Source organism: Taeniopygia guttata, chromosome 21 (genome assembly GCF_048771995.1).
Source record: "Taeniopygia guttata chromosome 21, bTaeGut7.mat, whole genome shotgun sequence".
Lineage (NCBI taxonomy): Eukaryota > Metazoa > Chordata > Aves > Passeriformes > Estrildidae > Taeniopygia > Taeniopygia guttata.
Window position 1 is genome coordinate 1034097 of NC_133046.1, and position 22265 is coordinate 1056361.

A 22265-nucleotide genomic window follows, 5' to 3' on the forward strand; every position below is an offset into this window, starting at 1 on the left:
CTGACAATATATATTATGATCCAAGTATTGGTTTCTTTTCTGAGCACCCTGGTTAAGTCATCAAAATATTTTGTCCAAAAAAAATTAGATCAATAAAGTACATTAAAGATGTATATGAAAACACAAGGCCAGATAGCCTACCTGCCTCATCTCTGCATTTAAAAATGGATCAATTCTACTGCTATATAATTAATTGCAGCATGGATGAAAATATGTCCTAATAGCTCATATGGATCAGTTTAGTTCCATCTTGAGAACATCCAGCTTTTACAGGATGCTGTCCCTTGCTGACTCAAATCACAGTGCCCCGTGCACGGCTCGCTGTTCAGGTCATATTATTAGTGACTGTTCATCCTGAGCTAAAAACTTGCTGATGCAACCCTCAATTCGTTTATCCTTTGCCAAAAGAGCAACTTTAAAAAATCCTTTTCTCTTTTGTCTATGTGTATAATAACTCAAACAAGATGAGATGGCGGTGAGCCTTTGATATACTTACATGTAACCTGGCCGTTTGTTCTGTAGCTGAGTTTCATTTCTAGCGTGAGGGAAAAGATTTATATCTTCCAGGATAGTATTTTGTGGTATAATGAGGGGAATTAGGCGCAGAAAAGTTTGTAATAAGGAAAAAAATCTTCATGTTCAAACTAGACTTAGAAAAGGCCGAGAGCAAGTGCTCAGTGGGGTCTTGGTATCTTATTTTTTCCTTGGTATGTTATTCAGCTCGCAATAATTAGATTTAGATCCCGTGAATTCTCAATCACTCGTCACTGAGAAGGGATTAATATTTATGGGCCCATTAGAGAGGGAAGGCTTCAGCAGCTTGACCCTCCCTGGGATCGCGGCGTCCTTGAGCGGCAGCTGCCCCCTCACGAGCCCCGGGGCGATCCCTCACGAACCCCGGGGCGATCCCTCACGATCCCCGGGGCGATCCCTCACGAACCCCGGGGCGATCCCTCACGAACCCCGGGGCGATCCCTCACGATCCCCGGGTCCCTCAGGATCCCCCCGGGGTCCCTCACGGGTCCCTCACGATCCCCTCACGCGCCCCCGGGCCCGCCTTTCCCGGGCCCCGCCCCTCCCGCCCCTCGGGCCGCTGCCATTGGCCGGCGCGGCGCGCGCGCGGCCCCGGCGTGCCCGGCCCCCCGCGGGGTCACGTGATCCCCAAGATGGCCGCCGCCGCCCTGTTGTTTTGATGAATAATCTCTGCGCGGGGCAGCGGCCGCGGGCGGGCGGGGGCCGGGGCCGGGAGCTCTGAGGGGCGCGGGGGCACCGGGAGGGCGGCTTCCCCTCGGCCGCGGCGGCAGCTGAGGCGCGGGCGGGCGGCGGGGAGCGGGCCGGGGGCGGCGGTGCTGCCGGCGGGCGAGGCGCGGCGTGGTCGCCCCGGAGATGCCCTTGTGAGGCGGCCCGGGGGGCAGCGGCGGCAGGAGAGCGCTGCCTCGGAGCGGCCCCGCGGCGGGGCGGAGGAACGCGCCCCTCCTCCGGACACCATTAAGAGGAAGGCGATGGAGGAGCTGAGCGCGGACGAGGCGAGTGCGCGGGGCCAGGGCCTGAGGGGCGGGTGGGCCCGCGGGGAGGGAGGGGGCGCCGGTTGTGCTGGGCCCCGCTCGGACCCCAGGGTGTGCAAGGAGCGCTCCTGAGCAGCTCTGCCTTCGCCCCGTGGCTGTGCTCCGTGTTTTTCTCTTTCCTCCTGTCCCTGGGCTGTCCCTGACCCGCGACCCCCCGGCTCGGCCATGGGGACGGGTTGCTGCTCTCCTGGTTAATTGTTTATTCTGTGCTTCCATCTGCTAGGTAGCCTTTGTCTGCAGCGTGTTCCCCCTCTGTGTCAATGCTAGGCGTTTATGTGTTCTTTGTGTGTGATTTGAAACACCCAACCTTTTAACATAGTAGAACACTTGAAATTGTGCTTCCCTAGACTCTTTGCTGAGAAGCAAGATGGGTGTGTTCATGGTCTTATATTTAGTATCATTTCTTCTTGAAGCAGCTTGAATCGGGCTTCTCAGTTTTCCACTGTTTCCTTTGATTTTCTTTATTTTTTCAAGCTCTTCGTCTTTCACTGAAGAATTCTAGTGTTATGCTGTATTTGGCAAATACCTATAATGTATATATTCTCTTCACATAGAATAAGGCGAACTATTCCTTGTTTCTTTCTTTTAAAGGATGCTGCTTCCCTATTTTTTAATATAGAATAAGGTCTTATGTTTTGCCCATATATTAGAGGATTTCCAAATTAATTATTTGGGTTCTTATAGCAGGATCCAGGGAGTTTCCCACTGATCCTGTGTAATCCTGGAATGAAAATATATTGTATTGGACCTGCTGCAATACAGGCTCAGTGCTGTATTTATATTCCAGGGAGGATCAAAAGAAGTTATTTTTATTCTGTCCATATCTTATAGTGGGATTCTGGAGCAGGGTGGCTGCTGTTGCCACTCAGATTTGTATTCCAAAAAGTTGGGATGTTTTTGATGATGTTCTCTGTCAGGATTTAGCAATCCTGCTGTGTTGCATCATGATCTAGGAGAAAACACTTTGTGCTGTTTACTTGATGAAGGTCCTCATAGTCTGTGGAAGCACTGAGAAAAGGAGAACAGTTCCCATGTTGGGAGGAGTGGGATGGGACACTGGTGGTATAAGTCTACTGTGGAAAAGGGTCTCCAGTTTTACAGGTGTGTTTCATGAGTACTTTGTTTACATGCAGTTCTTCTCATTGTTAAACTGCCCTGATGCTGAGGTGTTTTATGATTAATTTCAGAATTATTTGTGTCACTGCCTCAGCACATTACTGACATCATCAAAACCGCTGCATCATGGATCTGAGGCTGCAGGAAAGGAGTTCTCCAGTGAGGACTCATCCACCTTTTTGGCCAAATGTTTTTCTCGTGCAACTTTTCCACGTCCTTCTTGTCCAGTTCAGCAAGGACCAACCCAAATGGTCTTTTAGGTGATTGCTTGTGACAATCTTTTATCATTTTTAAAGGAGTCACGGTGTCACTTCTTGTTATTGATGGATCGCTCACTGAAAAGTCAGAGCCAAGTCAATTTTAATTTTCCTCCACATCTCCACTTTGCTGTTACTTGGCATGATGGGCCTGGATCAGACTATATTGAAAAATAACCTTCTGGAAATATATTAAAGGTGACTTCTTCAGATTCAGACTTTTTTTCAGGCAATGACTGGAGGTGAAAACATACTTAACAGAAGTTTAATTGCAAGGCTCTTACAGATAAGGTTATCTTCTGTTATCAAACCATAATTAACTATAACACTAACGGGTTGCAGCTTAAAAAGAAGAGATACACAATTGATCACACGCGTACCCTCTCATTAACAGTGTCTCTCCCTGACATTTCTCGGTGTTCGCTTTGTTAATGCACTAGAAGTTGTAATTCGTTACAGACCATAGTAAAATTTTTAGGGGGGGGGGGAGAAAGAAATTTCCTTCTTAGTATGTGAGTTTTGGCACAGTAGATAGCACAAGATGAGAAGAGGGACTTTGCAGAAAAAAAGCAGAATCCAGTTACATGTAGCATAAAGTGGGAAAGAATGATGTGAGTTTGTCATCTTCCAACATGTGCGTGATTTTTGAGTATCATTTTCTGAGAACATGACCACTATGACCAGAAAAATGGAGCATTTCTTAAACCAGTTTAACATGCTCTAATGAATACAAGAAAAAGAAAGCTATCAGTTCAAATTACCATTTATTGTAGAGATTTGGAACTTTTCCCCATTATGGTTGAGCAGGAAATTTCTTTACAGTCTCATTAAGCAGTTGCCACTCTATCAGATACTGATACATATTTTTTTTAACAGGGAATGTGTGAGCCTGAGGGACTAGTCTTCCTGGTTGTATCTTTATTACCTGGTGCCAAATTAAATTATCATCCTTAAAGAGGCAGGGAAAAATATTGTATTAGTTTTTATTGCAATATCCTAAAGCAGCAGAAATCTGTGCAGATTTCTTGTTCTAGGCCCTCTTCAGACTATTTTGCAGGGCAGGTTGCAGTCTGGGTGACTGGTCCCTAAGAAAGGCGGGTGCTTGATGGACTGAGGGTGACAGATACAAGGCAGAAGATTTGTCTGAGTGTCCTCCTGTTCAGCAGTGCTGACTGCAGCTGGATTTGCTGGGACTTGGGCATGGATCTTGCCTGGGAATAGAAGGAATGCCAATTGCCACCAGTGTCCTCAGTTACCTGCCTGACACTGGGTGAGGATGAAGGGGGGACCTTGTTTGACTAATCAATTGGACTAGACTTGTGAATTAATTAGTAAATGTATTGGTTATCATCTCTGTCTTTTTCTCCTCACATATATCCTTCCTTACATCTGATTTGGAACTAGCTAGCATTAAGCTCTCCTATTTTGCTTGACAAGGAGGAAGGATTAGAGATTCTATTCATAGCTATTTTTTTGAGTCTTGAAAAAAAATTAGCTGCCTTCCATGTTCACATGTGGTGACACCTGTCGTGGAGTGAGATGTAGTTCCAGACACTGTTTTCCCGCAGTTTTTGAAGTCTGATTTAATTTGATCTGTTCTTCTTCCTGTTGGAGTAGGTTTCACAGGCCATTAAATGATACAGCAATGTACTGTAGACATTGACTTGACACAAATCTTTTGTTCACTCTTTCAGTTGCCTGGCAGTTCTTTAGGACTATGAGCAGAAGTGAAAACTTTTAAGTTGTGTGCAATGCTTGAGTGTCATAATACAAAGAGAATAACAGGAATTGCTGATTTTTGCAGGGAGTTGACATCCTCAAATATGATACTTTTATTTTAGGCCTGTTTCAAGGCAAAGATGTAAGCTTTGGACCCAGATCCTGTAAGGCAGCCTGTGGTAATAAATTATATTTTCTGATTTTTGTTTGTGTGAAGCTTAAAGCATTATAAATGTAATTTTATATGTTTTATTTTGTCTATTTCTCATGTATAATATTAGTGTTATGTGATTGCATACCGGTTTTAATAAGTAGGTTCGTAGCAGTTTTCTGTAGTTGGATTTTGAAGTCAGATGCTTCTCTGTCTTAAAAGGAACATGCAAAAACTGTTTTTAAAATTATTTATGATGGACTGCCTCTAGGTGATAAGAGGGTGTTTTCACTTCTCAAGGTGCTTCTGTCCAGCGCACAGGATGCTTGTTTTTGGTGTTGTAGTTCTGTTTTGGATTAATTTGAACAGTGGTGGTCTTGAATAACTTTCAGCTGGACCTTCTTTAGTGCGGCTGTGTTGGTATCATGTGGAGTGAAGTTAAAGCAAAGGTCACATTCATGTTGTCCCTTTTATCACATTAACGTGGTTTGTCAAGTGCCAAAGTAAATGGGGAGGACTATTGCAGGTTTTGAAATTGCTGAGCAGTAAACATTAAACTGGTCTTACACAACCCCTCGAGGGACAAACACAGCATTCCCAATGCAAATGGTTTTCCAAGGCAGCAAATACATACTTCAAATTTGAACATGGAGGGTACTGTAGTGCTGTGACACAGAGCAGAGGAAGGGCAGCCAGCCCAGCTGCACTGAGCAGGCTTCAGGTAAGGCTCCAGTGTCTGCCTTTGCAGGAGACAGAGTGGTTCACTGGGCTCCTGTCCCTGGCAGGGGGTTCACTGGCTCCTCTCCCTGGCAGAGGGTTCACCGGGTTCATTTTTGTGACAATGGTGTTCACTGGGCTCCTCTCTGTGACCATGGTGCTCACTGGCTCCTCTCTGTGACCATGAACTCACTGGCTCTCTCCCTGGCAGAGGGGTTCACTGGGCTCCTCTCTGTGACCATGGTGCTCACTGGCTCCTCTCTGTGACCATGGGGTTCACTTGTCTCCTCTCTGTGACCATGGGGTTCACTGGCTCTCTCCCTGGCAGGGGGTTCGCTGGCTCCTCTCTGTGACCACGAGCTCACTGGCTCCTGTCCCCGCAGATCCGGCGGAGGCGCCTGGCGCGGCTGGCGGGGGGCTCCTCGTCCCAGCCCAGCACCCCACTGACATCCCCGCAGAGAGAGACCCCGCCGGGGCCGCCGGGCGCAGCCCCCACGCCGGGGCCCTCGCACAGCCTGGGCCTCAATGTGCACAGCATGACCCCAGCTACCTCTCCCATCGGGGCATCAGGTAGGCTGGCACTCCTGGGTGCTCCTGTGTCGCTGCGCTCATTCCTTCCTCAGCTCCTCGCTGTGTGCTGGTACTGCTGCTGCTCCTGCTCTTACCAAAGGCATTTTCAGAAACAAATGTTGCAAAATGGTGAAGCAAGGTGCTTTTTTGTTTTAATTTTCCAAGCAATAAATGGTTTTCCAATTATTCCATTTACAGTTGTTTTCCAGGTGTGAGTAAATTCATGGCATTTACAATATGGGTTACCAGAGCTTGAAACAGTTTGTAATAAAGTTTATTATTACACAATATTATGGAAAAAATGTGTCAAGGAGACAGGAAAATACCTTTCAAGTCTTGCAACACAATTTCTATTGATTGGTTTCTAGCTACACTCTAGCAATCAGTCTCAAGTTAATTTTTGATCTTTAGTTGCAGGCAATCAGTGGAATTTAAAATAGCAATCTGTGACTGCACATTGTCAGTGTAAGAATAAAGTATTTGCTTTCTGCTTGGTATTACCTTGCTAATTTCACTATTTACTGGAGGGAACTCAAACAGGATATTTAGAAATTGTATTTATTTCAGAAGATGCAACAAATAACTGATCTGTTAAAATCATACAAATGCAGCAAGCAGGGGAAGTTGGGAGGCTTGCTTTATAGAGAGGGGAAGACAGAATTCATGTATTTATACCACATTTGACCTGACAGAAATTAATTTTGATTTCAAATTATCTGACTTAGAAATCAGGACAAATTGGCATGTTTCCAGTATTGTGATCTTTATCTGAAAACTGAAATTGTTTTGCTTGTTGTGTTACTAAGCTTAGGGGTTCTCAAAACCATCCTAAAACAAATGTCAAGATGGTTCTAACCAGGTTTCCAATATGATTTCTGACAGTTCAATAAAAATAAGATTTTTGCAATGGTTGTTGGTCTTGCAGAATTCATTAGCATTTACCTATTAGCTTCTTGAATTTTCTGTTTTTCCCTTTGGCAGCTAGAGTATTTTACAGGCTTAAATCTTTTAGTTTAATTACAGTGCTGTTCAGAAATACCTAGAAGTGACTCCTTCCTGCTCGTTTTGTTTCCTTGCGTCGAAGCAGGACAGAGAAAAGCTATCAAAAGCATTTCCTGAGATAAACTCATTGCAGATGGAATTTAACACTCTGTATTGTCCTCATGATGAAAGGCAGCAATGCAGAGGTGGAGGTGACTTCTTTTCCTTAAGAATAGTTCAGAGTTCACACACTGTTCCCTCAGCCTGCGGTTACATGACTGTTTTAATCCACCTGAGGTCTGACTCTGCTGAAAGGAGTATTTGTTCCTCTGCTGTCCATGGCAGCTGTGTGATGAGGGGAATTGTGGGCTTAATGCAAGTGAAAACTAACCCAGGAAAAGTAAATGTTTAATTTTCAAACAGAAGATGTCCTGATCCATCCTAGGGCACAACTCTGATAAACAAAACCGGCAGCAGAGCAGGAGGTGTGGAAATGTGTACCTGGAGGTAGAAATGCTCAGGTATTGGCAGACAGGTGTATTGAGGTTTGAAGTGCTCAGACAGTGAAGACCTTGGAGATTTCTGTTTTGAGAATTCCCCATTACATCAGGGTAAGAGCTTTTGTTAAATTGGAGAGATGAAGAACTCAAGGAATATTTGTTGCCCCTTTGTAATTGATGATGTAACTCCATTGTAATGGCCCAGTGTTAAGTCCTGTTCTGATGGGACAGTCTTTAGAGGGGCTCTGACAAGACACAGCAACCTTGTAATAGATCAGTTTTTATAGGAATGAATCTCTGAGCACTTCATGGATGCAAGTTTATCTTTGTTCTTTGTTTGATGCAGGTAAGCATTCCTACATTGGTGCTGCAAGGGGAGGTAGAAAATGTGATTATCTGTAGTCAAATGTGGTTATTAACTTTTATTTGCTAATGCAGTGCTAAGAATGGTTAAGAGCTGGATTGAAAAACTTATTTCCTCTCCTTTTCCATCCAAATAATGCAGTGCCTTCTCACTGCTCACAGTAATCGTGGTGGTGCCTTTTCTTTAGGAGTAGCCCACCGAAGCCAGAGCAGCGAAGGAGTGAGTTCCCTCAGCAGTTCTCCATCCAACAGCCTTGAAACCCAATCTCAGTCCCTCTCTCGGTCTCAGAGCATGGACATTGATAGTGTCTCCTGTGAGAAAAGGTAAAAAATACAGCTTGTAACAGCTGCCAAATGTGGCACAATGCTGGTGTTCAAACCTCTAACAGGACAAGGCTCTGCCCTCCCCCCTCCCAGCTGTGTTAATGCAGTAGGGTTAATGCTTAAAAATCATACACTGATTAGACCACTGTAATGCTTTCTCTAGCCTGGTTTTAATGGGAGTTCCTGACCTAAAGTGGTGAAAGACAACACATTATCTTAGACATTAACAGATAAGCGTGTCTGGTGGGGATAATTCTGCTACTCTGTTTAAAAGAAAAAGGTTGTGGGATGTGATAGCTGTGTAGTTTGTATTGCCTGCTGAAGAAATTTAGAACTCTAATGTAATATGAGAAACATTTATCAACCAATGATTTTAATTGCTGTTTGTGCAGTGCTTCCTCTGCTGCATCTGCTTAAGATGACACTCTTAAGATGACATCTGCTTAAGGGGACACTCTTTCAGTCAGCATCTTACAGAGGACTGTCTGCAACTTTCTACAAGTTAATGGGCTTTTTGTCTTATTTCCCCTTGCAGTATGTCCCAGGTAGATGTGGATTCAGGAATTGAGAACATGGAGGTTGATGAGAACGATCGCAGAGAGAAACGGAGTCTGACGGACAAGGTGAGCCTGGGTTGTGCTGCCTGGAGGAGGCATGAGCTCAGTTACCTCCTTATATTGAACACATACTTTTGAGAGGGTGGAACTAATCCTGGAACTAGCCCTCAGGTGTCATCTGCAAACAATTTCTTGACTGCATTTTCTCATTAAAATTTGCCTGAGGGGGAAAAAAAAGGTCAAAACTTCCAATATCAAAGCTGCATTTTGATGTCTCAAATTGGTTTACAAAAGATATTTGAAAATGGAAGAAAATTATTTGTTCTATATTCTATTACAGAGTGAACCATTAATGCCCAAGTGCAAATCAGGTGCTGATTGTTTTGTTCCCCCAGGAACCTCTGTCGGGGTCGGAAGTGTCAGAGGAACAAGCTCTGCAGCTGGTCTGTAAGATCTTCAGAGTCTCTTGGAAGGACCGAGACAGAGATGTCATTTTCCTGAATTCACTCTCTGCCCAGTTCAAGCAGAACCCAAAGGAAGGTGGGTTCCTGAGCAGGACGCACTGGTTGCTTCAGTTTATTTTTTCAGAAATGTTTTAGTGAATTAAAGGATTCTTGCATCACAGTAGACATCTACCAGTTAATTTGATAAGCCAAAATTTCCTGATTATTTTATGTAATAGACTATATATTCTGTGTTAGCTGTAAGATATACCAAAACAATTGTTATTTTGTGTGTGTGGGGTATGTGCATGTTTTGTTTTCCGTTCTTTGACACAACTTGCCCAGCTCAATAGCAGGGTGAGAAAATGTGAGTGGAACACACAAGACAACTTTAATAACTGACTATAGGAGCTTTGAGTCATCTATGATCTTCTGTGTTTTCCATAAAGGCTGTATTTTTTGTAGCTATAATTCCAGAACTTAGGTTAATATAGACAGTGATAATCACAGATGTGTCAGTGCACAGAAGTCTGCTTCTGTCCTTTTTTCCTCTGCTAATACTTACACCTGACTCCTGTGTAGATGAAGACTGAGGTGAGGATATTGATTCTTTTCTTCTTAACAGTGTTTTCAGATTTTAAGGACTTGATCGGGCAGATTTTGATGGAAGTGCTGATGATGTCCACCCAGGCAAGGGATGAGAACCCCTTTGCCAGCCTGACAGCCACCTCCCAACCCATTGCTGCAGCTGCCCGCTCTCCTGACAGAAGCCTGATCTTAAATATGGGCTCCAACCCTGGAAGCAGCCCCATGTTCTGTAATGTGGGCTCCTTTGGTTCCAGCTCGTTGTCCAGGTGACTTCTGATTGTAACTGAATGCTGATTTCACTTGAATTGGTAGACTAGAAGAGAGAAAAGGGCATAGAAATGTCTCGAGAACAATAAATAGAATGGATTTTTAAAGTTTTTCAGTCTTTTTCATGTGAGTGTCCCTCCATTTCACCATTTTTGATTACACTGCTGTGGCTAGGAATATATTTGATAGATTCAAGCCATGTAACTGTTTTCTGCTGAGAAGTATTCCTAACTCGCATCACGGAGGCCATGATTTTTAAAAGTGTGTAGATTGTGACACAGTTTTATTGAACAACAGTAGAAAAGAATAATGTGTGTGAGCTGCAAAAATATTGCTGAAGAGTCATCAGAAGGGCAAGACTTTATCTTGCTCATTTTATCTTCTTCACCCTTTTTCTGCATATCCTAAATTGTTGCTTTTTTTTTTTTTCTTTTTCCCCCTGTAACTGGTTTAGTCTCTATGGGACTAGTCCAGCTCCTCCTACCAATTTCACAAGCTATGTACCAATGACTGGTTCATCTCTTACCCCACCAGCCAGTTCAGTTGCCACCCCAGCAGTGGCTCCCATTTCTGTCAGCTCTCAGCTGCCCGCGGCCAGCCCCTCGTGGACGCAGCCGTCCTCTGCGCGGTACCGCCCCTACACCGTGGCCCATCCCGGAGGCTCTGCTGCCGTCCCGCGCTCCTTGGGCATTTCCATCCCATCTAGTTCTCCAAGTCCTCCAGCCCTGGCTGCTGGCCCTGCAGCCATGCCACTCATCCCATCCAGACACAGGCCCGCAGCCGTGGTTCCACCTTTGTTTGCCGCTTCGCCCGGTGCCTGGCGCAGGCGGCCTTCCTTACAGAGCAGGATTCCTCCTAGGTATTGCACAAGAGCAGAGTGAGTTTGGTGTGTGCTCTGCAGGGTGTGGCATCAGCCTGCAGTATGGAAGGACTTACCTTTGTGCTGAGCTCACCCTACTCACCCCGAGTTGATTTCTGCCTTTGGTTTTGTGCTAATACCCTGACTTGCTAACCAGGTGTCTTTGACCTGCTTGTGTGCCTTTGAGGTGTGATGTAATTACTTTAAAGGCAGCAGTATGGTTTTGATTTCTTCCTCTTTGTAGATCCATTCCAGTTAAACTATAAGCTTTCAGTTCAGTTGCTGCTGCTGGATGGTAAACCACATAAAACTCCTGTCCCAAAATCAGCTTTCACAGTAGGCCCTTAGTTAATTTGTTGAATGCTGTTACTTGCTGGACTGGCTTGGATTTGATTCCCTGGTGCATAGATTTAAATTACAGATCAGCATGTTTCAGAATGCCAGGATAAGTACCACTGCTTTTCCTCTCTTGGCTGTTCCTGGAATCCCTTGTTCCTGCAGGAGGGAGAAACAAAGAAACAAGGTTTTGAGACCACAGCTTTGGAAATGTAATATTTATTATTCAGTCATGTCTAAACATTCCACTTTAGCCATAATTTTTATTTGGTCTCAAAAGTTCCTTTTTCAATTTTTGAGTTGTAAATGTGTGGTGTTTATGATACCTGAACAACTTCTTGTAGTGTAACAAAGCATGTTAGTGTGGTCCTGGTTTTTCTAACATGGAGTTACCTGTTGTCTGCACGTTTAGAGAAGCTGATTTTTGACAGACCTAAAAGAAAAGCTACCATTTACTTTTTCTTCTGGCCTTAAAAATCTCATAGCCTTTTCCATTTTTGTTGTGGTAGTTTATACGACAACCCTTTCTCCCTCCTCCTTCTTGCTGTTTCTGATGTGTCTGAGGACAGTAGTGATGAAGAAAATGAAGACGATGATTTTTCTTGTGTCCAGTTTGGGTCCAGGTATTGAAGAAAGAGAATGTAACCTGCATGTTTGGTTGTTTCGGAACTAACAGCCTGTGTAGTGTCAAGTGATCTTCAAAGTAATTTGGGGAGCAACTGAAGCCGAGGATGTGTCCTGGCTGGCTCGTTAAGTTGGTGTGTAAACATGTGTAATGAGTGCAGTTAGCTCTCCTTTGGAGACATGACTAAGGGAAATAAATGTTCATCATCCAGTCTTCTAGGCCTAATGAACGTGGTTCTGAGATGTTTGAGTGGAGCTTCTCTTGAGCTGTGTGACTAGAAGGAACAGTATTTGCCCTTGGCTGTAATTTTACATCATGTGCATGTTTTCCTATGAAAAACTGGAAAATGAGAGCAAGAGTTAACATGCACCTTCCAAGTGCCATCTCCTCTTTTCTTCTTCAGTCTGATTTCAGGAGAGTGAATTTGATAACACAGCTGTAGGAGGGCTTTGTGTATGTGGAATTTAGGATTATTTTCCCCGCTGTTTTGTTTAGTTTATATCCTGTTGGTGACTCAATCCAAATGTTGGATTGAGTTGCCAAGCTTTGGATAGGATTTCTGCTGTGCTTCTGAGGTTTTAGTGTGTTTATTGTGTCCTGGCATTTTGCAGACAGCAGTAAGTTGTTAGACTGTAAACACAGTGGCTGAACAACTATGCAAAAACTGGCATGCTGAAAACACCAAGGCATTCAATGTGTGTGAAGGATGCATGAGCTTTGTGTTAGGAGTTATGGCTGCAGTGAAATCTTTAGCAGAATGACTGTAGAACTAGTAGGTTTTCATATAAATTTATGTTCTTAAAAGAGTATTTATTAAGCTGGATGTGAGAATTCGAGATTTAAAAAAGAGACCATTAAAAAACCCCCATATGCATGATTTTGTGGTTACTGAGCACCGTTTCAATAGAGCTGTGTTTTAAATGCGCTGGTTTTAATTGAATAACTGAAAACATCTCTCTGCATATTGCTGCTATTAGAATGTTGTGTTTCTTAAGCATCTGGTAGCTCAGCATGTGAACAGTAATAACCTTTCCTGGATTTATTGGTTGGACAGTAAAATTTGCACAATAGATTTGTATGGCTCGATTATAGAAATGTAAATTATTTTACAGTTTACAGGAAATTTCAGTTCTGACAGTTTGTAGTTTAAAATATATTTTTAAAAGCTGCATTTAAGGAAACCAGTAGTCTTATTTTCCAGTTTAAGATCTGGGGCTTCTAAATTGGTCTTCATTCAAATCTATCCTGACTGTACACAGACTTTTCTTTGCAGACCATCTAAGTAATTGCTGGTTTTTAGATTTCATTTACATGCAGTGAATATATCATGTCTCTAATCTCTTCTGTAAAATGAGGATGTTGTTTTTAATTAACTTTGTCAAGCATTTTGCTGAGATGACAAATCTGAGATTCAGAGTTGTGGGTCTGTTCTCACTTTTGTGTTCAATTCTCTCATCTCAAGGATGGTTTTGGTTTTGTGGTTTTCGTTTTTGTGTTTACATTATCAGTGTTTTCCCCACTGAGGCTGTGCTACTTAATGAAATGATGTATTTAACTGAACTGCAATGAACTGAGTTGAAATGAAGTGATCTAGAATGAGGGAGTGTCAAAAGCAGCAGCAGCTTGGATGAATTGTCTCTGTTGTATTGATTCTTCTTCCTTAGAGCACCAACAGTGGTTGTGTGTAGCCCTGTCAGCCCAGGTCTCTTCTCAGCAGTGGGAGGCTCCTGCCTCCTGTGGTTTGGTGGTGTTTAACAGGATTTTGACATTTGTGTGTCATGGAAGGGTTGTGGTGTCCTGAGTGTCAGGTGGCACTCAAAGGCCGTTTTTTGCCTTTGCTGCATTGTGAGACCAGGATTTACTGATTCCCAGCAGAGTTATGCACCTTGTGGCTGTCTTTCAGGCACTGATTTAATAAGGCATTTACAGCTCTGAACTTCAGGGCTAGACAAGCTGTTACTTGGAGAGCTCTCCATAGATCACAGCAATGACCTGAATTATCACAGAAACTACCCGAATCACTGAGCCATGTGTGTGATGGGATGGAGTGTTCAGAGCATTGGCAGAGGAGTGTTCATGAATTGTTTGACTGTGCACAAGTGAAGAACTTACCTAATGCTTTGTGTCTGCTTTTTGTGTGTTTTAAAGTGTGGGAGGCTCTGGCAGCTCGAGTGTTTCCGATTCCTGCAGTGACCACTTCACCATTGAAAACTGTAAGGAGACAGAGATGCTGAACTACCTCATTGAGTGTTTTGACAGGGTTGGAATAGAGGAGAGAAAAGCACCAAAGGTATGTTTCAGATGAGGGAGATTGTGTCAGTGCTGTCACAAACACTCCTCTGACTCATTAGTGGGGAAAGTTGGTGGGAATGATACTTTTTCTTGATGGCTTTGTTGTAGAACTAGATTTATTGAATTTATTGACTCGTGTTAATTCATCAAATTTGTGATGCATGTATTTTATCTCTTAAATAAGCACTCTTAGAAATCATCCTTCCCCTTTCAATCCACTACATTTTATCCAAGCTTATTCCATGCAAAACATTTTTGTGAGACCAGCTCCCTGTCAGTGTTCTGTGCTCTACTCCAAGCTTTTGCTTCTGGGGAAAAAACAACCAACCAATGCTATTTATATATAATCTTGAAGGTTTTAACTGGAGTAGTTTTAATCTTAGTGTGCATATTACATTTATACTGCACAAATACATGTATGCTCTTTCCTGTGTGTTCTGTATTTAATTTCTGATTTGTATTAAAATAAAATTATTTTTCTCAGATGTGTAGCCAGCCAACAGTTAGCCAGTTACTGAGCAACATCAGATCCCAGTGCATTTCACATGCTGCTTTGGTGCTACAGGGATCCTTAACACAACCAAGGTAAATCCAGCCGATGTTAATCACGAGTTACTGGCCCAGGGTCCTTTTCTCCTTCTGAGGATTAGATAAGGCAACTAAGATCAGTTGTTGGAGCAGGAGAATTATGTGCCAGAGGAATAGTTTGTTGCTTTACTAGTGATGAGTTGGTGGGGAGCAGTTTGAGTGCTTTATAACTGCATTTGTGTAAAATCAGCCAGGGTGATGTGAACAGTTTCAATGGGAGATCAGGAACTGAGAAGAAAACAGACATTTCTTTCAAAATGCTAGGAAGTAGTTAAAAGTGATGTTAAAAGTATGGGCTGCATTAATTCAGAAAAGACTAATGGTATGTTCTTTTCTAATCTGGAAAAACCCATGTAAAAAAATGCTGTTCCTTCACCAATTGAACTGAACAAAAGGGTTTTTTTTATTAGAGAGGGTAGAAGGAGTAAGCAATTGCCACAGAGAAGCTGTTGTTTTCTTCCAGCCTCGTTAACTGAAGTGTGATGCTGGCAGCAGCATCTGTTAGAGAATAACCTTTCCCCAAGTAACTTGAGCAGGCAAGATTAGTTACTTCTGAAAGGAATAGATGTATCCAGACATTGATAATGTGCTTACAGACACATCCTACATGTGACTGCTCTGACATTTTTGTGAATACTACCACGGATAATCAGTAGATTTTTTTTTTAAATACAAATTAAGGTCATTGCAGCAGCAGTCTCTGCTGGTACCATATATGCTGTGTAGGAATCTCCCATTTGGCTTCATTCAAGAGTTGGTGAGAACAACTTACCAGGATGAAGAGGTGTTCAAACAGGTAAGGCATAGGTCAAAAATTGCTGTAGCACATGGTTTTATAATCTGCAGTATCCAAGAGTGAATTTCCAGACATTTAGTCAGTGTCTTGTAGTCCTCTACCCATTACCTCCAGGGCTAGCAGCCTGTTAAAGCAACTGGAGTTTGGTTTTGTTCTTTTTTTAACTCATTTAGCAGTTTGTGAAAAGAGCTGACTTTCAGTAGTTGCTGGTTCTAAGTATTAAAAGTGTATTTGCTAATGAGCAGCAACACTAACGTAGGAGTGGACTACTTGGAATGTGCAGGCATATATTGCAAGATTGATGTTGGTTTTCATCCTTTTGTACAAAATTCCTAAAAATGTACTTGTTGAGACAGCAATCGTCTGTAATCCTACTCAGATTTATGGTGTTTCCATCTTGCAATCTTTATCCTTCTTTGCATCTTTAATAATTTGTATGTAGGGTGTTAAGAGCACTTTACAAATCCTAGTCCATGTTTACAGAGAAAATGACTGAGAAACATGAGATGGTCTGTTCTGTGTGTCAGAGTAGCTCACTGAGATGAAAAATAATTAAGATACAAAACTAGCAGACTTCTAGCCTGTATGCTGTAAAGCAGATCAGTAAATTGTAATTGTCTGTAATTAGCACTCCCATAGTATGGTGTGATTTGACTCTAAAGGGGCCTTTGAAATGGCATTTGACCCTTCCAGTTTTGCAAAGAATGACATTAGATAATTTTTATGTGTAGCGCAAGTAACTGTTAATAATTTATGTTTCTGTCTGGACTCCTTTTAGTAGAGGTTCATGTAGTTGAAAGTACATTTAAGACTGACAAAAAGCAGTTGTAAAAGTGCTAGAGGTCCTGTCCTGGAGAAGAGAAGCACTCCTGAAGCTGAAGCACACGGCCATCTGTACAGTGCTTTCCTGGAATATGTTTTAATAACGATTTTTGTCTCTTCAGAGGAGCAACACAATATACTTTAAAATTCAGTGGGACTCCTGTTGTTGTTGTTTCAAAACTATGGGTTTATTTTGTGAGGGTGTAGTTGTCAGAACAGTGTGATTGGGACTTACTAAATGGGTGTAATTACTTCTGATTAATAAGTTCCTGTCAAGTCACTTCCTCTTTCCTAACAACCCTTGACTGCTGCTTATTATCTTTACTAACTTACACATCATGCAAAATTAGAGCTGTATTATTGCCCCAAGTGTACAGACAAATAAACTAGTCCCCATTTGGGCAGTAGGTTGTTGGACACCTGTACAGAACCTGTGCTCTCATTTGTGTCTACAGCACAGAGAACTTGCTTGCAGAGAAGATGCAGGGAACTCAATGGAGCAACACCCTATTGCTTAGACTACAGCAAACAAGTTGAGTTTTAGCTTTGAATACTCTCTAAAGCCTTCAGGCTTAACTGATACAGATTTTAAAAACAGAATCTTAGTTTTTGTTTTGTGTGAGTTGCACTATTTGAAGAATGAACAGGCATTTCATGCTTTGTATGGCAACAGAGTCATTTGATTGCTTCCTGTTCTTGAGTAAAGTAGTTTACTTGTGTTTTTACAGATCTTTATTCCCATCTTACAAGGCCTGGCTGTGGCTTCCAAAGAGTGCTCCCTCGATAGTGACAATTTTAAATATCCCCTAATGGTAAGGACTGTCCATTTCTAGAAGCAGTTTCTTTATGTTCACTGATAACATGCAGATTCTAAGCAATATAACACTTCAACATTTTGGGAGTTTTTTTTGGTTAGTGGATTGCTATTAAACTCTGACAGAAGATTAATGGGGCATGAGATGTGTAAAAAACATTAAAAATTCAGTAGAGTGTGAGGCCAATAATGTCTTAAGCTTAATGAAAACTGCTTCTATAGTGGACTACTCAAATGTTTGTGTGTATTGCTTTATATAAAATTACCAAATGTATGGATGTCATAATGCACAAGTCTAATACTGTGGATGGTTATAAAATCCCAATAAACTCCTCTCAGTTTAAGTCTGGGGAGTAACACCCAATATCCATACCATTGTATGTTTAGACTCAATTTCTGTATGTGAGGAAATTCAAATGGGTTGCATTAAACCCCAAATTATTTGGAGTTTTTCTACTGAGAAAAATATCTTCACATTACCTGGCTAAAAAGCTGAGGGGTTATTTTTAGTTCTAGTTTTTAGTTCTGTTTTTAGTTCTGCTTCCCTCCTACTGCTTTTATTGACAAAATAAACCAGTCTTTTGCAAAGTGTGTTTGGCCACCAAGGAGCAAGTTGGATTCTTGGTAAATTGAGCATTGCCAACTTAACAGCTTCAGATCCTTTTAGGATCTTCAGTGTATGATGCCAAAAACGGCTGTTGAATCTCAGGTTTAATTCATGCTTAGGAAATCAGGTGGACTGGGGTGCTGCAAATCAAACTGCTTAAGTAACTCCGGTAATTGGCAAAAAGCATTAATTTTTCTGGTTTTGTGTTTTCCTGCTGTTTTGTTATCCTCCCAGTCTGTGAACTGGTACAAATTTGGCTGTTGGCTGCAAAGAAGGACTACTTGAAAATGAGTCTGTGTTTTCCTTATCTCTGGTTGGCACAGTGTGCAACAAAAGGATGGAATAGTAGTCACTCACTGTAGTGTAACTAAGACTGAGAACATGTAACACAGGACAAGTGGGACAGCCAGCAGTATCTTTGTGTTTCCAGAAATCTCTCTTATGACTGCTTGCTTCTTTCTGTGCTGCAGTTGAAAGTGAGCTGGAGATCTTGGATAGGATTCTTTGTTCCTGGGTTCTGTGTTCATCTGACGTTTTTCCACTCTGGTTCAGAAGACAAAGGCCTTGGTGTATGGATTAAACAATTGCTCTATTTATTATTGTTACTAGTTTTAATGGGGCAGGTCAGGAGTCCAGTACAGGCATTGTCATGTTCGAGCAAACAACAATTTGCACAGCTAATCCTTGAAATAAGTGCAATAATTTGTTATCTTGTGAGACATGTTCACTTTTTTGAGGCAACTTGGAGCAGATGTAAAAGCTAAAATGGGAGCAGGGTGTGCTTTAGTTCTCTTTGGACGTCTTCACTGTCATTGTGAAGTTTTTCCACTGCAGAGCAAGGAAGGTTCTGGTCTTTCAGCAGTCTGTCATAGTAAGCTTATTTGTTGCAGACAGGTTACTTAAGAATCACTCAAAAAAAGTAATTTTTACTGGGATTTCTTTATAGGCACTATGCGAACTTTGTGAAATCAAGTTTGGGAAAACGCACCCCATGTGCAGTTTGGTGAGTGTCTCCAGTTTGAGTTTTTTCTAGTTAAAAGAACCATTTCACTTATTTTGGTGTTGTACAATCCCTGTTGATAATGTTCTCCAGAACTCTAAGTAAGAGCTACTGGAGCCTCTCATGCAGAACAATAGTTTAAATTAAGCTGGTAGAGGGAGTCCTTTACCCTGAGAATTTATTAAAGCTGGGACAAACATGAGCTGCTTGGGTTGCTGGAATACTGAGGAGGTGGTTCCATTTTGCCATCAGCATGACTGAGTGTTGCAGGTTTGAGGGTGTGTGGCAGACACTGGAAGGTGACAAAGCAGGATGGCTGACACAGCAGCTTTGAAGAACTTGGCTGTTTCTCCTATTTTTAGGTTGTCTCTTTGCCCTTGTGGTTGCCTAAATCTTTAAGCCCAGGTGCAGGAAGAGAACTGCAAAGACTTTCCTACCTTGGAGCCTTCTTCAGTCTGTCTGTCTTTGCTGAAGATGATGTAAGTGTCACAGAAGGATGTTGACAATAGCATGATGGGGTTCTTTCATTGTGAGGGTTTTTTTACTGCCCCAGAACATTTCAATACATTTGCCAATATTCATCTTACTTTCAGAACAAAGTAGTTGAAAAGTACTTCTCAGGGCCTGCCATTACTCTTGAGAACACCCGGGTTGTTAGCCAGTCCTTGCAACATTACCTGGAATTAGCAAGGGTAAGTATTTTCATTCCTTAAAAAAAAATGCATAATATGTGGGGTTTTTGGTCTTGACATAGATGAAGAATATAATGTAAAAAAATTAGCTTCTGTCTTAAACCACAAACCTTTCAGGACATGGCTGAAATGAATTGGGGAAAACAATTAGAGTGCTACGAGTATTTCTCTGAGGATGTAAGCCAATTCAGAAAATATCAGATCAGTTAGTCATGAGTTAGAGATCATGTTAAAGGATGAGTAAGTACACACTGTGTTAGTAGTGTGTTGCACTACTGTTGTATTTACATCTTTGGTTTAACTAATGTCATAACTAACACATGCATATAAAGGTGGTGGTAAGACTATAAGAGAAGTTTTACTGAATTTGGTGTATTTTGTAGAACACAAAAATACAGACAAACAGAAAGCAGGACTGTGATGCTGAGAGGTATTTGTTTGCAATTGCAGCAAGAGCTGTTCAAGATCCTGCACAGTATCCTGCTGAACGGGGACACCCGGGAGGCAGCTCTCAGCTACATGGCAGCTGTGGTCAATGCCAACATGAAAAAGGCCCAAATGCAGGTAAATAAAGGGTATTCTTCTGATTCATCCAGCCACAAATAGCGCTGGATGGCTCATGCAGTGGTGGTCTGGAATGGAGGACAAAAGAATTTTGAGTGCCTGCTACCACAGGCAAGAAGCCCTGCCTTCTTTGTTTCAATACATTTTCCATTTCTGAAATTAATCTGTTCTACCTATTTAAACAGTTTATTTCTTCTCTTAGAACTGAGATGTCACTTCACTAACAGGGTTTCTGTATTACATGTTCAAAGCCCTGTACTTGCCCTGCCCCATTTCTGAGGGCATCATTCCAACTGACTGTTTACCACACTGCTTTCCCAGCTGGTAAAGTGCTGGGCTTTGTATGGTGTCTGTAAAAGGAGCAGTGCAGATAGGGAATGGCCTGGCTCCAGTGAAACCTCAGGGATGGGATTTTGGCATTGTACATCTGCCTGTACTTCTCAGCTCACGTCCTCAGCCCTTTGCTTTCTCACCCCACAGACAGACGATCGTTTGGTGTCCACAGATGGCTTCATGCTCAACTTCCTCTGGGTACTGCAGCAACTGAGTACGAAGATAAAGCTGGAAACGGTTGATCCCATGTACATATTCCATCCCAGGTGTCGAATCGAGCTTCCCACAGATGAGACAAGAGTAAAAGCAACAATGGAGGAGGTTGCAGCCTGGATTGCTGAGCTTTGTTAGTACTCTTACTGAGATATGTTAAGCATTACTGTGCCTTCTGATATGGAGGTACTTGATTCCAGCAAAGAATTCCCTTTTCCTAAATCCCTTTTCTTGATGCTGTCTGCTTTGCCTCGTTTTAAAGAAAGCTGAATTCGAGGTCTCACCCTAGATAAGGCAGTTCATTTTAAAATTTATTCACCTGTACTGTTTTCTGTTTTCCAGACAGGGACCCGTCTCCATTTTCTGAGCCGAAGTTCCCAACGGAATGTTTCTTCCTGACCCTGCACGCGCACCACCTGTCCATCCTGCCCAGCTGCCGCCGCTACATCCGCAGGCTGCGCGCCATCAGGGAGCTCAACAGGTTGGCAGCAGCTGCTGGGGCTGCCTGGGGGTGCTCCTGCCAGGCAGGAATCTGATAAATAAAGGAAGTGACAATGACAATCTAGGTGAAACCCCCTCAGCTTTCTGGTACTCTGCTGCTTTGAGCCCTTGGGATTTTTGGGTGCATTGGGGGACTGTGGCTTGAATCAGGAGTTCAGGTAATAGTGAGATGGAGGGTATTGGTTACACAAGACAGCTCCACTTGGTGAGAAGATCATTCTATTTAAAAGATAACTCAGAACAATTTAGGATTCATGGCACTACTTAACACTGTTCATTATAACTAATCTCTGGTGTGGTTGGCAGGGTGTGGGCATCAGTGCCTCATGCTCTCTGGCAGAGCTGGAGGAGTGTGTGTCTGATAATCAGGTCACTGTGCAGATGACTTATGGTTTCAGAAACGAGACATTGTGAGTTGTGCCTGTTTTGAACATCCCAGAAGATACTTACCTTTTTCCCCTTAGCTTCTGAAACAGGAGAATTTGTCATACTCTCAGGACAGGGGGAAAGAAGTCTTCAGCATTGAAGGTTTAGTATTGTTCTCTGTATGTAATTCAGCATATGGTTTACTGTTTTCAAAATGATAAATACATTATGGTGTTAACATGAAGATACTCCTGTTTTCCATTTCTCTTGGCATAAGCTCAAATAGACTTTTACAGTTGCTAAACCTTAAAGAATACTCTGTTAAAATTAGAACAGATTTTTATATCGTCAGTATTTTCCATTGTTTATAATTGCACGCATTGCAATTTGGTAAATGTTCCTTGGCAGTAATGCCATGAGTTCATTACAGGATTTTTGGACTGCATTTGAAATGATTTCATTTTTAAAGCATATGTAGGCCAAGAACCTGGGAAGCAGCAGAGAGCAGAGCAGGAAGACCCAGTATATGTCAAAGGAAAAACTATTTTCCTATAAACAGCCTGTGGATTACTTGTAAAAAAGCCATATGTTGGCTTGAAAAAGGAATTGCTGCTTTTTCCTTATTTAGAATTGTTTCACAGGAGTTGCTGATGCAGCAGGCTCCATCCAACGGTGCAGAGTGAAGAGCTCTTGGCTTTACTGACAGCAACAGGAACTTAGGCTTCAGCATTTTCCATGA

At 42.4% G+C, this 22265-nt stretch overlaps 1 protein-coding gene across 3 annotated transcripts in view; it reads left to right on the top strand.

Moving 5' to 3' along the window:
- Positions 1-1167: 1167 nt before the first annotated feature.
- The window catches only part of UBE4B (ubiquitination factor E4B), a 31579-nt gene continuing 10481 nt past the window's right edge, over positions 1168-22265 (top strand). The window contains exons 1-18 of one of the 3 annotated variants that reach the window (XM_030289116.4): positions 1168-1526; positions 5909-6095; positions 8128-8263; positions 8799-8886; positions 9216-9360; positions 9889-10117; positions 10573-10977; positions 11823-11936; positions 14087-14228; positions 14715-14815; positions 15500-15614; positions 17165-17248; positions 18804-18860; positions 19220-19336; positions 19451-19549; positions 20000-20113; positions 20594-20792; positions 21002-21140. In XM_030289116.4, coding sequence (XP_030144976.4) covers positions 1503-1526; positions 5909-6095; positions 8128-8263; positions 8799-8886; positions 9216-9360; positions 9889-10117; positions 10573-10977; positions 11823-11936; positions 14087-14228; positions 14715-14815; positions 15500-15614; positions 17165-17248; positions 18804-18860; positions 19220-19336; positions 19451-19549; positions 20000-20113; positions 20594-20792; positions 21002-21140 — 2495 coding nt within the window. In that variant the 5' untranslated portion in view covers positions 1168-1502. The remainder of the gene's footprint in view (positions 1527-5908; positions 6096-8127; positions 8264-8798; positions 8887-9215; positions 9361-9888; positions 10118-10572; positions 10978-11822; positions 11937-14086; positions 14229-14714; positions 14816-15499; positions 15615-17164; positions 17249-18803; positions 18861-19219; positions 19337-19450; positions 19550-19999; positions 20114-20593; positions 20793-21001; positions 21141-22265) is intronic. The other 2 variants (XM_030289117.4, XM_012570442.5) reach the window with 2 other exon arrangements.